At 45.9% G+C, this 20,001-nt stretch overlaps 1 protein-coding gene across 2 annotated transcripts in view; it reads left to right on the top strand.

Annotated features, from left to right (window-relative positions):
* The window catches only part of HCK (HCK proto-oncogene, Src family tyrosine kinase), a 42,396-nt gene extending 26,968 nt beyond the window's left edge, over window positions 1–15,428 (top strand). Inside the window, exons 8-13 of one of the 2 annotated variants that reach the window (XM_036244242.1) lie at window positions 152–304; window positions 2,542–2,721; window positions 3,480–3,556; window positions 8,825–8,978; window positions 11,386–11,517; window positions 14,144–15,428. In XM_036244242.1, coding sequence (XP_036100135.1) covers window positions 152–304; window positions 2,542–2,721; window positions 3,480–3,556; window positions 8,825–8,978; window positions 11,386–11,517; window positions 14,144–14,346 — 899 coding nt within the window. In that variant the 3' untranslated portion in view covers window positions 14,347–15,428. The remainder of the gene's footprint in view (window positions 1–151; window positions 305–2,541; window positions 2,722–3,479; window positions 3,557–8,824; window positions 8,979–11,385; window positions 11,518–14,143) is intronic. The other variant, XM_036244243.1, reaches the window with a different exon arrangement.
* The last annotated feature ends 4,573 nt before the right edge of the window (window positions 15,429–20,001 follow it).

Raw genomic sequence — 20,001 nt, 5'->3', positions numbered from 1 at the left:
TCATGCTCTGCTCTCTTGGGAATGTCCCTGATCATGGCAACTCACTGCAGCACTGGCCAGGTGCACTGGCCCAGGCAGGGAGGCATCTGAGGGGGAGCCTCTGGCTGGCTCAGGGCTGGCCGCCCTCCACTGACCAGCAACTCTATTTCAGAAGGGAGCGATGGACTCTGCCAGAAGCTGACAGTGCCCTGTGTGTCCTCCAAGCCCCAGAAGCCATGGGAGAAAGATGCCTGGGAGATCCCCCGGGAATCCCTCAAGCTGGAGAAAAAGCTTGGAGCCGGGCAGTTTGGGGAAGTCTGGATGGGTAAGGACCCAGGGCCAGAGGGTGGCGGGAAGGAGAGAGGAGGAAGGTCATTACTTCCAGGAATAGCCTGAGACAAAGTGGGAATGCCACCAAGGGCAAAGGGGAGATCTGAGTAATCATAAAGGAGCAGTCCCTCTGATAGCAAACCAAGTTGTCCTGCCATGAAAACACTGATTTACCTTGGAAGCCAGGCCTGTTGGGGTCAAAAATTTCCTTCTGGGAAGCAAGAGTCCTGGATGAGGAATCCACTCCCTGACATGGGGCTTGGACAGACTACCAATTTGGGGTTGAGATCACCAGAGGCCTCTTAGGATGATGAAAATTAAAAGTGGGGAAATGCAGCGTCGAGATTTCCAGGTGAGTTCAATGTTGGCAACTGATGAACAAGCTGTTCTGAGCACCTGCTGTGTGCTAGCACCGTGCCAAGGCATTGTGGGGCACCAATAAGGCACCTCCCACCCCTGCTGTCCTGCCCCTAATAACGAGAACAGCAATGCCTGCTTTGCAGAATTGTGTGGTCGATGCAATGCCTGGCCCAGTGCCTGGTGCACCCGATTATGTTTCCACCCACCATGTTTCAAATGGGAGTGAAGACAACTTGCAGAGTTGCAAACAACTTAGAAGAAAAGTTTAAAATCCACATATTTCAACTGTATTTATTGAGAGCCTGCTATATGCCAGCACTGAATAAGAGAATGTGGCAGAGAAAGTATGGAGAAGAAGGTAAGACAGATCTGAGTAATGAGTTAGGAAACAAAAATACATTATATAAGGCTTTAGATTCTTACTACAGAAAGAAATCAAATTTAAATTAGAGCTTCCTGGCATCCAAGGCAAAAATGGAAACACAGCCCTGGCTGGTTTGGTTCAGTGGTTAGAGCATTGGCCCACAGACCAATGAGTTGTGGGTTCGATTCTGATCAGGAGCACATACCTCAGTTGCCGTTCGTCCCTGGGCCTGGTCAGGGTTCTGCGGGAGGCAACTAGTCAATGTGTCTGTCTCACATTGATGTTTCTCTCTCCCTCTCTTCCCTTCTCTCCCTCTCCTTCTCCCTCTCCTTCTCCCTCTCCCTCTCCCTCTCCCTCTCCCCCTCCCCCTCCCCCTCCCCTCCCTCCCCCTCCCCCTCCCCCTCCCCCTTCCCCTCCCCCTCTCCCCTACTCTATCTGATGATAAATAGAAAAATATCCTCGGCTGAGGATTAAATCTCTTAATTGAGAGATTAGGCAATTAAGAGATTTATAGGGTCATCAACAAGACAAAGTAGGGGTGGGGTGAGGGGATATCATGTGCAAAGCTCCTGTGCTGGGAGAGGTGGTTGGGTGCTTGAGGGGCTGAGTGACACGCAGGCTGACTAGTGCACAAAATCAAGGAGTTTTGTGGATGATGAAGCTGGCAAGGTGGGCAAGGCCAGATCATGCAGGGCCTTGTAAACCATGAGGAGACTGGCATTTATTTTGAGAGCAGTGTAAAAATTAAAGCATTTTAAGAAAAGGTGATGTGTGTGTATGAGAGAGTGACATAATCTGAGTGATGTTTTGAGGTGTTTTTTTTTATTAATTTGTTTTTGTTACAAATGTTTCTCCTTTCCCCCCCATTGACACCCTCCTCCTGATCCTGCCCCCCTCCCCCTGCCCCCCCCTGCATTGTTGCCTATGTCCATTGGTTATGCATATATGCATATAAGTTCTTTGGTTTCTCTCTTCACTCTCCTCCACTCCCTCTTCTGAGTTTTGTCAGTCTGTACCCTACTTCTATGTCTCTGGGTCTATTTTGTTCGTCAGCTTATTTTGTTCATTACATTCCACAAATAAGTGAGATCATGTGATACTTGTCTTTCTCTAATTGGCTTATTTCACTCAGCATAATACTCTCCAGGTCTCTCCATGTCGTCTCAAAGGATAAGAGATCTTTCTTACAGCTGCATAGTGTTCCAGTGTGAAGTTATTCTTTAATCCCTACAACAGCTCTTCAAAGGCAGTACTTAGCATTTCTACTTTGCAGGTGAGGAAACCACAGTTGAGGGAGGTTAAGTAACTTGCCCAAGGGCACACAGCTAGGAAGTGGTAAACCAGCTTTCCAACCAACATCTGTCTGAGCAAAAGCCCATCCCTCTCTAAGGGCTGAGAAGGGCACAGAAAGCTTTGTGGAGGAGGCAGGTCTGCAGCTGGGCCTTCCTGGGCTGTGGGAAAAGAGCAGTGTGTTCTGACCACCTTTCCTGCTTTCTCTCCCACTCCAGCCACCTACAACAAGCACACCAAGGTGGCTGTGAAGACGATGAAGCCAGGGAGCATGTCTGTGGAGGCCTTCCTGGCAGAGGCCAACCTGATGAAAACTCTGCAGCATGACAAGCTGGTGAAGCTGCATGCAGTGGTCACAGAGGAGCCCATCTTCATCATCACAGAGTTCATGGCCAAAGGTGCTGTGTCCTAGGGGCTGGGGATGCAGGCCATAGCTCATACAAGTCCACTGAAGACAGGGTGACTCTGACATGGTTCTTGCCCTCAAGATGTCCCCAGTCTGGCCAGGAGCTCTTTCCACAAGTACTCATTGGGCACCTTAATATGCAGCTCCCCAGCCCTCTGGGTTAATGGAGTGAAATCATGTTCAGGGGATACCAGGGGATGGGGAGTACAGGAAGCTACCAGGAGAGGGGAGTAGGGTAGAACCCCATTGGGTGATGGGAGAAGAGGCTCATGGATTTACTGTGAGCCTTAAAGACCAGCAGCAGCTCTTCCCCTCAGCGAAGTTCCCTGCATGGACCCATGCTCTTGGGAAAGAGATTGACAAAGCATCTGTTCCAGGCTGTCTCCACCCTGCCCACCCCTGATCCAGAATTTCTCAGGGACGTTTTTAGGCCACCATTTCACAACCATTTTATTAATAGAAACATCTCACCCAACCTCATTTAGTGTGATTTAAAATCTCAAAACTTTTTTCATTTTCTAAATACATAGTTACGGCAGCCTTATCAAACCATAGCCCAAGTTATCTGGGCTCAGAAAGCTGTCTCAGTCAAAGAACCAGTCTAGCAATCACATAGTCATTGAAAAACACTCAGATTATTTCTCTCAAACACTAGTAGTGGTAAATAAATATTTTTATTTCAATCCATCGCTATGAACAATTTTACCCCAAGTGGCAAGAGCCGTCAATGTGGCTTCCCCTCCCCCACAGGAAGCCTGCTGGACTTCCTGAAAAGTGAAGAAGGGAGCAAGCAGCCATTGCCAAAACTCATTGACTTCTCAGCCCAGGTGAGAGGCTACTGGGGAAGTGCGGGACGGGGTGGAGACAGGAATTCAATGATTTATTCAGCAAATACTTATTGACCACGTACTATAATAATAGCAACAGTACAGGCTAACATTTATTGAGTGCTCTGTATAAAAGTATACTTTAGAGAAACATCTATAACAAAAATAAATTAATTAATTAAAAAAATAAAAATTTAAAAAATAAATGAATAAATAAAAAGAAATGGGTGCTGGAAAAATTAAATAAATTAAAAAATAAAAATATACTTTAGAGAGAGAGGGAGAGATAGAAACATCAATTGGCTGCTCCCTACCAGGGATTAAGCCCACAACCTGGGCATATGCCCTGACTGGGAATTGAACCGGCAACCCTTCGGTACATGGAACACCGCCCAACCGAGCCACACTGGCCAAAGCTAAAAATATACTTTTTTTTTTTTCCTCACCCGAGGACATTTTTCTATTTTTTGTTCAGATAGAGTGAGAGGGAGGTGGAGGAAGAGAGAGAGAAACATCGATGTGAAAGGGACACATCGAGTGGCTGCCTCCTGCAGGACCCAACCAGGGCCGGGGACAAACTGCAACCGAGGTACGTGCCCTTAGCTGGAACCGAACCCGGGTCTCTCCGGACCGCAGGCTGACGCTCTAACCTCTGAGCCAAACTGGCCAGGGCTAAAAGTATACTTTTGAAATGTGCCTTACGTGTACTAACTCATTTAGTCCTCACATCATCCTTCTAGGGTGAGATTTTTGTTATCTATTCTTATGTAACAAACAACCCCAAAGCTTAGGAGCTGAAACAACAATTTGGTATTTCTCATGATTCTGTGGGTTGACTGGAGTTGGCTGGGTAGTTCTTCTACTCCACGTGTTGAAACTGAAGTCACTCACATGGCTGCATTCTGCTGGCAGCTTGCCAAGGGCTAGAATGTCCACGATGGTGTCTCATCCTCTGGAGTCTTTCTCCACGTGGCACCTCATCACTCAGCAGTCCAGCCAGAGGTCTTTATGGCTTGGCCATGAGGTCCCAAGAGGGAGTGTACAAACAGACTAAGCCCTAATGTGCAAATGCTGTTGAAGCTTCTGCCTGCGCCATGCTTACTAACGTCCCATTAGCTAAAGCAAGTCACAGGCCCCAGCCCAGAGTCAGTGTGGGAGGGGACTGGCCAAGGGTCTGAGTCCAGGAGCCATGGTCCATTGGGAGTCACCGACGTGACAGTCTGGCCACAGGATAGTGTTTGCCACCCCGGTTTATATAATAGGAACTTGGGGCATAGAGAAGAAGATAAGTACAGATGAGGAAACTGAGGCCCAGGGAGGTTAAGTAGCTTGCCTAAGTTACTATGTTCATTTGGGGGGATACGGCAGTGAACAAAATGGAAAGAATTGCTTTCCTCACAGAGTGAATAGTCCAGATGGGAAAACAGATATTAAATAACTGACTCACTTTAAGAGCTATGACCAAAGAGGCCTGGCTCAGTGTCAAGAGAATTCAGTGTCCAGCAAAATAATAATGTATACGGGTCACAGAAACATTTCTTAAAGCCCTATTTTCTTTCTCATCTTCCCTTCACTCTCTGCAGCTCCTCTCACCCTCAGTCTGAGTGCTTTTTATTTCTATCCCCTTTCGTTCTGTCCGATTTGTGGGGAGATAGGTAGGAAAGGAATGCTGTGGGAGTAAATGACGAGCATAGAGCCTGGTCTAGGAGCAATCCAAGAAGACTTCCCAAAGGAAGTGGTCTCTAGGTTGAGTCCTAAAGAATGAGTACAAGTGAGTCTGATGAAGAGGAAAGGTTCTAGACAAATGAAACGGCCTGTGCTAAAGCTCAAAGGGGAGAAAGGAAAGAACTGGGCCTGGTCAACTGGTGCCTGGGGCTGGTAAAGATGAAGGGAGTGTGGTTTGCAGCCTGAAGGGTATTAAGGGAGACCTGCCCCAGGGCCTAGGGCTGGGCCTTCTGTAGATGCCTAAGGCAGAGCTCATATAAGTAGGCAAATCCTGGGGGTGGGGGAAGAGCAGAGGTATAAATAAAGGTCTTATATTTCAGAGCCTGAAATGACTGAGACATATGGAAATCAAGACCTCGCATTTAATGGGCCCTGTCCCTAGAGAAACAATAGTCTAGTCTGTTGCTAAATTATAACCATCAAACTGGCAGAAACCTTGCTGAGCAGAGTCATCGACTGGGGCAAAAACCACTCTCCTCATTTCACAGATGGGAAAACAAACCAAGGGAGGAATGAGGTGCCAGACCCTTGTTCATCCAGGAGCAGAGGTGAACTCAGGGCCCAACCTGGGCTTTGCCTCCAGTCCTAGAAGCAGACTGGCACAGTGCTGGGTACCCCAGATCTGTCGCCACCTGGCTGATGGCCTTGGATCCACTCTGGGTCTCAGTCTCTCCATTTGTCAGATGAGGAAAAATTGGGAATTGGATCAACTCTATTGGTCAATGAAACCATATACAGTAGCTGAATATAAGAAGGTCAAAACAGAGCTACTCTGATTGAATGGTAGGGCCTTTCTTTGTCCCACTTCCTGCCCCAACCCCTCTGGCAGTACATCAAACTGAAGTACCAGTAGGATTCAGTTTAAAGCGCTGGAATACTCATACAGGCCCTTCCAGCTGTGACTGTGATTCCCTGATATTTTTGAAAGAAACCCAAGTTCCAATGCCTGACATAATGGCAGCCCATTTGGTGGTCATGAAATCTCATCACCTGATCAACCCCCAATTTTTAGATCAACCCTGAGCCCAGCAAACATATCCATTAATTCATTAAGTTGACAAAACCCTGGGAAGCAACACTGTGTATTGGGCTTAGGAGCTGCACAGAATTTCGGTTTTGATCCCAGCTCTGCCTGTGTAGCTTTGAGCTCTCAGAATGCCACGTTCCTCAGCAGGTAGCACTAATTGCCACCATTGAAGTGAATATTTACATGCCAGACACCATTCTTAGTTCTTGATGTAGGCTTACAAGACCGATCCTCGTAGAACCCCTCAGAAGCAGGTTCTACTATTGTCCCCATTTTACAGAGAAGAAAGGTGAGGCACAGAAAGTTGAAGTAGCTTGGTTGAGATCACAGAGCTGTGGGGCTCAAGCTGAGCTGGTCCAACTCCAGAGGCACTTAGGCATTATCCCCTACTGTTTCACGTGGGGTTAGTCCCACCTGCCCCACTGCCCTCCTGTGAAAATCAATAACATGAATGTCTGCCAGTGGGTGCTTAAAATGGTAACTACCAGCATTAGTGCCTGCTCTGTGCCAAATAGATGGTCAAAACGTCAGGCAGAGAAATGGGTATTGTGCATAGACCGTGAGCTCGACTGCTGGAGTTCCAACCCTGGTCTTCACTTGGACCAGTTACTTATTTCTCTGGTCTTCAGCTTTCTTCCTTGTGAAATACGGCTCATAGCAATAGTACCTCCCCAAAAGCAGAGAGAAAATACTATTTATTAAGTATCATCTTATAATAAATGAATAAGCTACAATGTCTGCCGTAATTAACTGTGTCTCTAAAGACTCTTTATACATCCCCCACTCCAAAACCCTGTCTTATCTAACCGCTGGTGGGCCACCCCAAACAAAATAAAGTCTCAAGTCTTAAGTCTTTGTTGGAAAGTCTGCAGCCTCAGACCTCAGTTTCGATAGTCATGGGTGCCCCCTTCTGGCCACTTTCTGTAAGTGCACCCCACTTTCCTCTGTCTTAGCTGGCTCGTGCTTTGGTTTGGTCTGTCTGACCAAGAAACCCTACCCCTCCATATAATCTCACCAGGTTGCACCCAGATGCAGTCCTCCAAAGCACTGGGGTTCTGCAGTAATTAGAGGCAACATGGTGTACTGCGATTGAACACCCACAGGCTGACTTGAGTCTGACATTCAGAATTTTCTTGGTGGTATGATCTGGACAAATGTCCTTCCTCTGTAAAACAGACTGTGAGAGCACCTGCCTCAAGGATCTTGAAGGCCAGTTTGTAAATTATAAGTGCTGTTTGCTGGGTGTCTGAGGGTTAATAATAAACCTCTTTCTAAGGAAAAAAATGTCTCAGGAAAAATCCCACATGTTTCCATCAGAGGTATCCAGAGCCCGGTTGTGAATAAGAATTCACTTGGCAGTTGTGATGACATTGAAATGTACATCAGACAATGTCACATTCCCACTCACAGCCTTCTACTGTCTTCCCATTGCACTCAGAATACAGTCCAACCTCCTCTCCTAGCGGACAAGGGTCTTTACAATCAGCCACTGCCCTCTTAACTCCCCACACTGTCCCTGTGGCAACTTCTGCTCAACCTCCTGTTCCACAAACACCCAAGCTCATTCCTACCTCCAGGCCTTTGCACATGATGTTCTCTCTGCTAGGAACATTCTTGATACATTTATTATCATCACTGAGATATTTGCTTAAATTCCACCTCCTCAAAGCAGCCTTCCCTGACCACTCAATCCAAACAACCCTCTAGACTTCCTCTCCTTTTACCCCTCTTTATCCATTCTTGTTTGTTTGTCCTCACCTGAGGATATTTTCTATTAATTTTTAGGTTGAGTGGAAGGAAAAGAGGGGGAAGAGAGAGAGAAACATCAATGTGAGAGAGACACATCAATTGGTTGCCTCCCACACAGCCCTGACTGGGGCCAGTGATGGAACCTGCAACTAAGGTACATGCCCTTGACTGGGAATCAAACCTGCAACCCTTCGGTCCATGGGCCGATGCTCTAACTGCTGAATCAAACTGGCCAGGGCTTTATCCCTTCTTTATGGTACTTATTACCACCTGCAGAAGCTTTGCCTGGCTCAGCACCTGTTCAAGTAACATGTCCGTCCCCCACAAGACACTCAGTAAATATTTGTGAATGAATTTTTTCTACTGAGGTTTTGGGATAAATAAGGCTTAAGAGATACAGCAGAATATGATGTGAGCCTAGGTTGTCCCCAGAAGGGGATTGGAGATGAAAGCTCCTCAGAGTATCCTGGTGTGGGTGTATAGGTTCTGGAGAATAACGCCACTGCTTTTTCCTCAAAGTGCTCTATGGCAGTCTCAGAACCCTAGAGAAGCCCCCACACTGACCCAGGCCTGGACGATCCTCCTAACCTGGATGAGTAGACGGAGAAATGCCAGCCTGAGCTTAGGACTGTCCCACAAAAAAGGGGGAGCTGGCACACATGTTTTCCTGTTTTCTTACACTTGGACACTCCTCTTCTGCCTTTGGGAGGGAGCCATCAAGGGCTGGGCCTTATCTGAGGATGAGGGTGTCTCTGTTTTGGGTGGAGATTGCAGAAGGCATGGCCTTCATCGAGCAGAGGAACTACATTCACCGAGACCTCCGAGCCGCCAACATCCTGGTCTCTGCGTCCCTGGTGTGTAAGATTGCTGACTTTGGCCTGGCGAGGATCATTGAGGACAACGAGTACACGGCTCGGGAAGGTAGGGGATGCTGCCAGGGGGCCCACTTGGATGGGTGGTGAGTGTTGAGAGTTGAGCCAGTCAAAGTGATTGGTAAAATGCAGAGGTCCGCCCCAGTATTGGCTGTGTTATTACACTTGAGAGAGTCCATCTGGATATAGTGTCCTGGCCTGCAGTCACCCAGAGATTCTGATTTTAGATTGAGTTAGGTGTGTGCATGTTGAAATTAAGTGTAAGAGCAACTTTATATGTAATAGACAAAAATCGAGAAGAATCCAAATGTCCACAAATAGGAGAATGGATATGTAAATTGTGGTATATTCACACAATATAATGTATGCAGCAATGAAAAATTACAAACCAATGCTACATGCAAGAACGTGGTTGACTCTCACAGACATCATAGCAAAATGAAAGAAATCAGACAAAAAACAGTAGATGTTGGATGATTCCATTTATATAAAATTCAGAAACAAGCAAACTTGTGTATGAAAGTTCATAGCATCATTATTCCTAACAGCCAAAAAGTGAAAGCAAACCAAATGTCCCTCAACTGATAATCAGTTAAACAAAATGTGGTCTATCCATGCAATGGAATAGCATTTATAAAGTAATGAGGTGCTGATACATGGATAAACTTTCTTTTTTAAAAAATATTTTAAGTTGATTTTTAGAGAAGAAGGGAGCGGGAGAGAGAGATAGAAATATCAGTGAGAGAGAACATCAATTGGTTGCCTCCTGCATGCCCCCCGCTGGGGATTGGGCTCACAACCTAGGCATGTGCCCTGACCAAGAATTGAACCAGGGACCAATTGGTGCACAGGTCGACGCTCAACCACTGAGCCACACCAGCCAGGCAACATGGATAAAGTTTCAAAGCATCATGTTCGTGAAAGAAGGCAGATACAAAGGCCACGTATTATATGATTCCATTTATATGAAATATCCAGAACAAACAAATCTATAAAGAAAGTAGATTAATGATTGCTTAGGACTGGGGTGGGAAGTTGGAAAAAAATGGGGAGTGACTGCTATGGGGTATTTTAGAGGTGGAGGGAAATGTGATAAAAATATTCTAAAATTCACAACTTTGTGAACATAATAAATATCATTGAATTGCACACTTTAATTGTTTTCTGTTAATCCTCATTGGAGGGTATTTTTCCATTGATTTTTTTTTTTTTTTTAAGAGAGACTGGGAGGAAAGGTGGGAGGGAGAAAGAGAGAGAGAGAGAAACATCAATGTGAGAGAGACATCAATTGGCTGCCTCCCACACAATCCCAACTGGAGCTGGGGATTGAACTGGCAACTCAGGTATGTGCCCTTGACCGGGAATTGAACCTGCGACTCTGCAGTCTGTGGACCAACGTTCTAACTGCTGAGCCAAACTGGCCAGGGCTGAATTGCATACTTTAAATGGGTAAATTGTATGACCTGTGTATATATATATACTGCAATAAAACTTTTAAAGAGAAAACAGGCAAAACTCATATATAGCAATAGATGTCAAAACAGTGCTCACCTGGGATGGGGTGGTACTTACTAGGAGGAGACAGGAGGAAGCCGTTTGAGGTGCTGCAAGTATTTTGTCTTGATCTGAGTGGTGATTACAGGTCTATACATGTATAATACTGCATTGAGTTATATATGAAGGATTTCTGCACTTTATTTCATGTTTGTTATGACACACACACAAAAAAAAGTCTAAACTAAGGGCAACCACTAAAAGAATAGAGTAGAATGTATAATTTCTAAACCAGGAGAGGATAAGCAGAAATAAAGAAAATTCTTTCAGTCTTAAGGAGGAACGTAATGGAGAAAAAAACCACAGAGAGCATTTTCAAAACTTGGCCATGTACTCAGCCATAATGCAGGTCTCATCAAAACCAAAGGTCATGTATCATACGCCACGTCCGCCAACCACAATGGAAATAAGATGGAAATCAGTAAACCCATCCCAGACCAGGTGGGAGGAGAGGATGAGTAGAGGGGACGACACCCAGTGACTGGTGGAAACCTCAAAGGGCAAGGCCGAAATCTTCCCTTCTCCCATTGCCTGGCAAGAGGGCACTGAGACATTAGCTGCAACCTGGACTCGAGGCCCCTGAAGTCCTGCTGTCCCCAAAGATTCTGTGACCTCCAGGATTCCACTCTTCAGGAGTTGTAGGTCACCAGGGTAACAGCTGAATTAACAAGGTGGTCTTGGGGAGTGAGCACCCCCATCATACCCCAGACCCCTCTGCCCATTCCTCCCCACCTTAGCCATCTGTCCTCAGCATGAATGTTCCTTGATTCCAAAGGCCAGATTTAGGAAAATTGCAGGGGCAGATGTGGGCAGCTGTGCTGTCCTGTTCCGTCACCCTAGCAGAGACCCAGCCATGACTGTTCTGCAGACTCTCTCTGACTCCACTGTTTCCAACTCCACAGGGGCCAAGTTCCCCATCAAGTGGACAGCTCCTGAAGCCATCAACTTTGGCTCCTTCACCATCAAGTCAGATGTCTGGTCCTTTGGTATCCTGCTGATGGAGATCGTCACCTACGGCCGGATTCCATACCCAGGTAGCAAAGCGGGCATCAGCTTGGGGCTGCTTCCAGGGCCCAGCCAGGCTTTCTTCTCTTGTCAATGTACATTCAGACTGACCTCTTGATCCTCACCCCCAAACTCCCCTCACCCGCCCCATCTCAGTTAAAGGCACCACTATCCACCCAGTTTCTTAAGCCTGAAATTTGGGGACTTCCTCCACCCTTCCTTTTTTCTCACCCCTTACTACATGCAAGCAGTCACAGGTTTTGGTATTTGACTCCAAAACACATTCCAAGTCTTCCCCTTATAACTCCACAGCCTCCACCCACATCCAGGCCAACACCACCTCTCACCAGCACCCTGCTTTCTCCCTTCTCTCTGATAAGCCGTTCTCTACTTTCAACCAGAGCAATTTTTCTAAAATTGTGACTCAGATCTTGTCCCTTCTCCACCTCTAACTCTCATGGTCTCCCATCACAATTAGTACAAAATCCCAAACTTCTAAATATGCCCGCAGGTCTGGCATGATCCAGCCCCTGCCTACTTCTCCAGCTTCGCTTTAAGAAGCATCTCACTGTCTGGTCATCCAAAGTACCATGCTTCTTGTTCAAACATCCTACACTATTTCCTTCATAGTGTTCACCCCAATTGGTAACTCTATATCTGTTTAGTAGTTTCCCCATCAGACTGAGCTCCGTGAGGCCAGAAATCATGTCCATGTTCCTCACTGGTGTATCTGCACTGCCTACCACTGTGCTCACCACACAGTGGGTGCTTAGTAATTATTTGTGGAGTGGGTGAGTTCATCCACATGCCTGTGGCTAGCAACCTACACTGAGTAGAACACATGGGTATACAAAGATATGCCTAGGACACAGTAAATAATGTTGTTCTTTGTTCCTTTTTGGTTGGGATGTCTCCTGGGGTAGCTCTAGCAGGAAAACTGGGAAGAGGGGAAAAGAGAGATATAAAGAGTCCCTAATTTGTTTTATAAACTGTCCTGAATTTGAATCCTGTCCCCATCAACTATTATACTTTGAGAAATATGCTTCACTTCTACCCCAGTGTCTTCACCTGTAAAAATACAGGTAATGATATTTACCTTGTAGAAGTGACTGTGTAGATTAGGAAAAAAGATGTAGACACTGCTCATTCAACGGTATTTCTCACATTCCTACCGTGTGTTAGGCACTGAAGATGACGTAAGAGACGAGGTCCCCACTTGGAAGGAGCTCCCAGTCTAGCCAGAGGAGCACACACTGAACAGACATACACTCCCAGCTGGAGATCACTGATCACTGCTGAGAAGAAAATGAAGCAGAGGTGTTTGAGAGGAGTAACCTGGGGCTCCTGTGGACAGGGAGCACCTGTCAGAGCAGGTCATATTTGAGCTGAAAAACAGCTGAGTGAGGATCTAGGGAAAGCATTTCAGGCAGAAGGCACTGCTGGTTTTTAGGGCCTGAGGTGTGCCTGAAGAATAGCAAAGAAGCCAGGCAGCTGGAGACAAGGAATGAGAGCAGATGGTAGATGATGAGGTTGGCAGAGTATGGTCATGGTGGAGAGTGAGTGGATGTTAGTCTAAGTCTGCAGAAGCCAGTGGAGGGTTTGTGGCTGGAAAGTGGCATCATCTCATTTCCCTATTTAAGTGATGCTTTGGTTCAGCATGGAGAGTGGATTTGGGGCTGGGGACATGGTGGCAGCAGCAGCAGTGGCATAGGCAGAGGTGGTGATGGCATCTGAGATAGAAGTTGAGGGGTTGATGCTACATTTCAAAAGAAAAAAGGATGTGACCAGCTGATGTGGAAGGTGAGGGAGGGAGAAGAATCAAGGCTGATTCTTCTGGTTTTAATTGAGCAACTGGGTAAGTGATGGTCTGTGGGTAGAAATTCAAATATTCTGTTTTACTCCTGTTAAATTTGAGGTGACTAGAAGACATCCAAGTAAAGATGTTCAAGGAAGCCCTTGGATATATAATTTTGGAGTTCAAGACTGATAATATAAATTAGGGACCACAGACAATTAAATGGTTGTTCTTAAGGATAACTAACACATTTAATTAAATAAGGAAATGGTCCCATTCATACATAGGGTAATATCGAGTCTGGCCACCTGTTTTGTCTTGAGGGTAAGCCAGGAAAAACCAGGTAATGGGTTATGAAACCCTGTATCCATTAGGATGCATTAGGCTGCAAGTAACAAAATAACAGACTAAGGAGTGGTGGAAACAATAAGCAAGTTATTATTCCCCATAATGAGTCTGGCATTGGTAACTGGTTAGTTCAACCACTCAGCAGCTCTCAGAACTCTGGGTTAGTTTGTGGAATTGTCTTCCTCATGTGGTCAGATGGCCGCTGCAGCTCCAAGGACCACATTGTCTCAGTGTCCAAAGGAAGGAGGAAGTGTGTGTCTTCCAAAGTCTCTTGTTATCAGGGAGGGAAACCTTTCCTGGAAGTCTCCCTGGAGACTCCCCCTTGGCTCTCACCAGCCAAAACTGAGTGCCATGCCCCTGTCCTTGCTCAGGGGTCTCTGTATTTCACAGTCAGAGAGGCTCAGCTCCCACAGGAGGTGGGGAGTGATGGCTATTGGGGAGGCAACTATGTCTGCCAGCCCTGGACTCCTATCCTCAATCCCTCCCTTTTTAATTCCATGGCTCCTTCTCAGGGATGTCAAACCCTGAGGTGATCCGGGCACTGGAGCGCGGATACAGGATGCCCCGGCCAGAGCACTGCCCCGAGGAGCTCTATAACATCATGACTCGCTGCTGGAAGAACCGCCCTGAGGAGCGGCCCACCTTCGAATATATCCAGAGTGTGCTGGATGACTTCTATACGGCCACCGAGAGCCAATACCAACAGCAGCCATGATGGGTGGGACCAAGGCAGGGCCAGGCACTGAGACAATGCCCGTGAGATGTCTCCAGCACCATCTGCCAGATGCCCACTCACCCTTCCCACTCCCAGACACCTACCCTCGTACAGCGACAGCTCCTCATCTGTCAAGTAGGTGGGTTGGACTGGACAATCTCTTTTTGACTCTAGCAAACGATAATCTGCCATTATCAGGAGACCCCACATTGATATTTTTATTGCCTGGGACATTTGGATTCCAGCTACAGCTGTGATTTGAATGGGAAACTTTTTAAAAATAATGAAATACATATTTAAATAAAAGATACAAATGCTAAGGTTTTACTGACAGGTCAGCTTTTCTTCCAGTTCCTGAATATCTATTTGCCTTTTTGCTGGACAAGTCAGAAATGGGGAAGGCACCGCCCTGGGACTAGCAGGGCAAAGAGAAGTGGAGTTTGACGTTCAAACTGCCCTAAATAGTTGCTGACTGTTAGTTTTCTGTTGCTGCTGCAACAAATTACCACAAACTTGGTGGCTTAAAACAATACAAATTTATTATTTCACAGTTCCAAAGATCAGGAGTCTGAAATGGGTGGGCAGGGTTACGTGCCTTTTGCAGGCACTTGGGGAGAATCACTTCCTTGCCTGTTCCAGCTTCCAGAGACTACCACATGGTTCCTTTCCATTCATCATTCCAAACTCTGCTTCAGTCATCACATCTCTGAGTCTCCCGCCTCCCTCTTTCACTTATAAAGGGCCCCTGTAATTACATTGGGCCCACTTGAATAATCCAGACTAATCTTCCATTTTAAGATCCTTATCACAACTGTAAAGTCCCTTTTGCCATGTAAGGTAATATCTCCACAAGTTCTGGGGATTAGGATACAGACCTTTCTTTGGTGGTGGGAAGGGGGCATTATGCTGCTTATCATGCTGGTGCTGCAGGGACTCTGGGTGGGTTTCTGTCTCCAAGGAGCTGGGTCTGCCAGGATGACAGAAATGACTTTTCGACTTCCGGTCAAGATGGCAGCGTAGGTAAACGCGGTATCGCATCCTCCCACAACCACATCAAAGTTACAACTAAACTAGAGAACAACCATCATTCAAAACCACCTGAAATCAAACTGAATGGAAGTCCTACAACTACAGAATTAAAGAAGCAGCCACATCGAGACTGGTAGGAGGGGCGGAAGCGACGGGCTGGTCCCACACCGACATGTGGTGGATAAAAATCAGGAGGATACCTCGGCTGGGAAGGTCCTCCCTGAGGACTGAGGGGTCCCCATCCCACACCAGGCGCCCCACTCAGGGTTGCAGTGCCAGGAAGAGAAGTCCCCATAACCTCTGGCTGGAAAAACCAGCAGGAACTGAGGCTCAGGGAAGCTGATGCAGCTGGAGCCCCAGGCAGCTCCTCTTAAAGGGCCCGCACACGAACTTATCGGACTCACTCCCTCTAAGCTTGGAGGGGAGGCAGCTGGAGGGGCGCCAGAGACATACAGGGAAGAACTGAGCTGTTTGGCATTGGAGCGAGGGCTGGACAGGGGGCTTTCTCCGGGACAGACGTGCTGTCAGAGGCCTTTGTTCCTTTGGTGAGCCCTTCCCTGGGGCGGCAGACAGCCGCCATATCTGGGACTCCAGCAACCTGGCTCACACTGGTTGCCCTGCCCTAGTAATTCCCTGAGGCCCCGCCCCACCCAACTGTCAGGCCCACCCAACCTGTTGCCAGTTGCTTAACCATAGGATTGGCCTGTCTTGGATCCTGCTTCAGGTTTTCCTAAATTCTTTCAAACAAGCAGTATCTGGTATCAGATAGCCCCATACCTCTTGTTAAGTAATACACAGAAACAAACACAGGGGGGCAGCCAAAATGAGGAGACAAACAGGTCCCAAATGAAAGAACAGAACAAAACTCCAGGAAAAGAACTAAGCGAAATGGAGATAAGCAACCTAACAGATGCTGAGTTCAAAATACTACTTATAAGGATGCTCAATGAACTTAGTGAGGGCCTCAAGAGCATTAAAAAGGACCAGTCAGAAATGAAGGAGGTACTAACTGAAATAAAGAGTAATTTACACAGATTCAATAGTAGAGTAGGTAAAGCCAAGAAGCAAACCATTCATTTGGAATACAAGGAAGCTAAAAACACCCAATCAGAAAAAGAAAAAGAATCCAAAAAAATGAGGATAGTGTAAGGAGCCTCTGGGACAACTTCAAGCGTGCCAACATTCGCATCTTGCTGGTGCCAGAAGGAGAAGAGAGAGAACAAGAAATAGAAAACCTATTGGAAACAATAATGGCAGAAAACTTCCCTAACTTGCTGAAGGAAACAGACATACAAGTCCAGGAAGCACAGAGAGTCCCAAACAACATGAACCCCAAGAGGCCCACACCAAGACACATCATCATCAAAATGCAAAAGGTTCAAGACGAAGAGAGAATCTTAAAAGCAGCAAGAGAAAAGCAGTTAGTTACCTACAAGGGAGTTCCCATAAGACTGTCAGCTGATTTTTCAAAAGAAACTTTGCAGGCCAGAGGGAGTGGCAAGAAATATTCAGAGTGATGAAAAGCAAGAACCTACAACCAAGATTACTCTATCCTGCAAAGCTGTCATTTAGAATCGATGGCCATATAAAGAGTTTCCCATACAAGAAAAAGTTAAAGGAGTTCATCACCACCAAACCGTTATTATATGAAATGTTGAAGGGTGTTTTTTTTTTTGAAGGAAAAGATAAAATATATGAACAAATAAAATGGCAATGAATACATATCTATCGGCAATGGAATCTACAAACAAAATGAACAGGCAGAACAGAAACATCCTCATAGATACAGAGAACATTTTGTTGGTTGCCAGATGGGAGGAAGGTTGGGGGAATGGGTGAAAAAGGTGAAGGGATTAAGAACAAATTGGTTGCTAGACTGACAAACCTCAAAGGGAAAGGGGTTGAGGGGGTGGGAAGAAATAAACCAAAGAACTTATATGCATAACCAATTGAGACAGACAACAGTGTGGGAAAAGGCGGGAGGGGGTGGTAGTGGGGTGGAGGGGTCAGTGGGGGAAAAATGAGGAACATCTGTAATACATTCAACAATAAAGATTAAAAAGAAAAAAAAAATGACTTTTCATGTTCTGGGATCCTGACTCTCCTGCTAAGTCACATTGCTACATGAGCTGGTGGATCTCCACCAGCACTGGGGGCATTTCCCATGGCCAAGCAGCCATTGTGGTGGTTAAGATGGTATCTACCACTGAAGGAATCCTGGAGTCTGGAGATGTGGCTGTTGAGAGGTACCTGGTTCTCTACGTGGGAAACTCTCAGTGGAGGGGAGGGAGACTTGAGAAGGAAGCAGAGAAGACAAGGAGGCATGTTGTCACAGTTGAAAGTCCCTGGAAGTTAGCTTTCGTTATAAGGGGAGCAATGAGAAGAGGTGACAGTGGGATGGGAACAAATGACACCTTTATATATTACTGCATTCTTTGAAGGATCTATATCACAGCACCCACCAGGGTCCCATGGAACCCTATACTGAATTGATTCTGTACCCCTGAGTAGCACAGAGTCTTAACCTTAGAAACTGGGTATAAGAACAGTGGTACATTGAATTGCTGTTCTACCGGAATACACTTCTCTGCCCCACTGATGTTGAGCTTGAACATGAGACTTGCTTTAGCCAATGGGATATTAAAAGATGTGATGTAGCCCTGGCAGGTTTTGCTCAGTGGTTAGAGTGTCAGCCTGCTGACCAAAGAGTCTAGGGTTCAATTCCCAGTCAAGGGCACGTACCTTGGTTGCAGGTTTGATCCTGGCCCTGGTCGGGGTTGTGCAGGAGGCAACTAATTGATGTGTCTCTCTCACATCAATGTCTCTCTCACATCAATGTCTCTCTCACATCAATGTCTCTCTCTCTCACTCTCTCTCTTCTTCCCTCCCACTCTATCTAAAAATCAATGGAAAAAATATCCTTGGGTGAGGATTAAAATAAATAAATATTTATTAAATATATATAATGTAAGCAGAAGCTTAAAATGTGCTTGTGGGGCTTGCTTGCCCTCCAGCCTTCTGCCCTGAAAAGAACAAGGTCCAAGAAAGATGAATGACATGTTGTGCAGATCCAGAACCAACCTACAGCCTGGAGTTAAACTCAGCTGATTCCAGCCTCAATCAACTGAACCCCAGCTGACCTGTGGACATGTGAGAGAGGAGTACATGCTTAATATTATAAGCCTTTGAGTTTTAGGGTTGTTTTGTTACATAGCATTATTATAGAAAGTGCTCACTGAGACATCATCTCAAGAGTTGGAGCCTATCACTATGTGGACAAGATCAAGAAATCAACTCATGCCCTCCTACTCTACCAGTTTACACTGCCCTACACTCTGATTCATCCCTCTGGTCACAGGAAAGACAGGTGCAAACAAGGGGATAGATACAACACCAAAAGTATGATCCATGAAGAAAAAAACTGACAAATTGGACTCCATTAAAATTAAAAACTCTGCTCTGAGAAAGACAGAAATGAAAAGACAAGTTCGGATACGGGAGGACGTATTTGCAAAACAACTTATCTGATAAAGGATTGTATATCCAAAATATACAAAGGACTCTTAAAACTCAACAATAAGAAAACAACCCAACTAAAAAATGGGCAAAAGACCTCAACAGACATCTCACAAAAGAAGATATACAGATGACAAGCATACAAAAAGATGTTCAGTGGTGTAGGCCTGAGTCACTGTTGGTTAGCAAGACCAGTGGTTAGGAATTAGAACATGATATGTTGAACTGAAAAACAAATACAAAATGAATTGGCAGGCCACTCTACCCTATTCCTCACAGACTAACTAACAACAGGCAGCAGACCTTGCTGACTGCTGCTTTCTCATGCAGGTTTTGTGGTAACCAAACCTAAACACCAATCATACACTGAAGAGAATGCTGGGAAAAAAGTTCAGGTATACTTAAATCAACAGTCTTAAACCACAGCACGGATTGTGTTTGCAAGAGTAGTACAATTTAAATAAAATTTTTTTGGTACGTGCCCCTAGCGGGAACTGAACCTGGGACTCTCTGGTCTGCAGGCTGATGCTCCAACCACTGAGCCAAACTGGTCAGGGCCAATTTATTTTTATTTTTATTTATTTATTTATTTATTTTCTTAATCCTCATTTGAGGACATCTTTCCATTTTTTGTTCAGATAGAATGGGAGGGAAAGAGAGGAAGAGAGAGAGAGAAACATCGACGTGAAAGGGACACATTGAGTGGCTGCCTCCGGCATGACCCAACCAGGGCTGGGGACAAACTGCAACCGAGGTATGGGCCCTTAGAGGAAACTGAACCTGGGTCTCTCTGGACCACAGGCTGACGCTCTAACCACTGAGCCAAATCAGCCAGGACTATTTTTATTTATTTTTTATTTTTTAAATTTTATTTGTGTTACAGGTGTTTCTCCTTTTTTACCCCATTGACCCCCTCCTCCCCACCCCTCCCCACCACATCCCTGGCTTTGTTGTACATGTCCATTGGTTATGCATAAATGCATATAAGTTCTGTGGTTTATCTCTTCCCTCCCCCCACCACACCCTCTTCTGAGGGTTGTCAGTCTGTACCCTACTTCCACGTCTCTGGGTCTACCCTATTCCTCAGACTGTTATGTTCATTATATTCCA

This window comes from Molossus molossus, unplaced genomic scaffold, assembly GCF_014108415.1.
Source record: "Molossus molossus isolate mMolMol1 unplaced genomic scaffold, mMolMol1.p scaffold_m16_p_6, whole genome shotgun sequence".
Lineage (NCBI taxonomy): Eukaryota > Metazoa > Chordata > Mammalia > Chiroptera > Molossidae > Molossus > Molossus molossus.
This window is presented reverse-complemented; position numbering and strand designations above follow the sequence as displayed.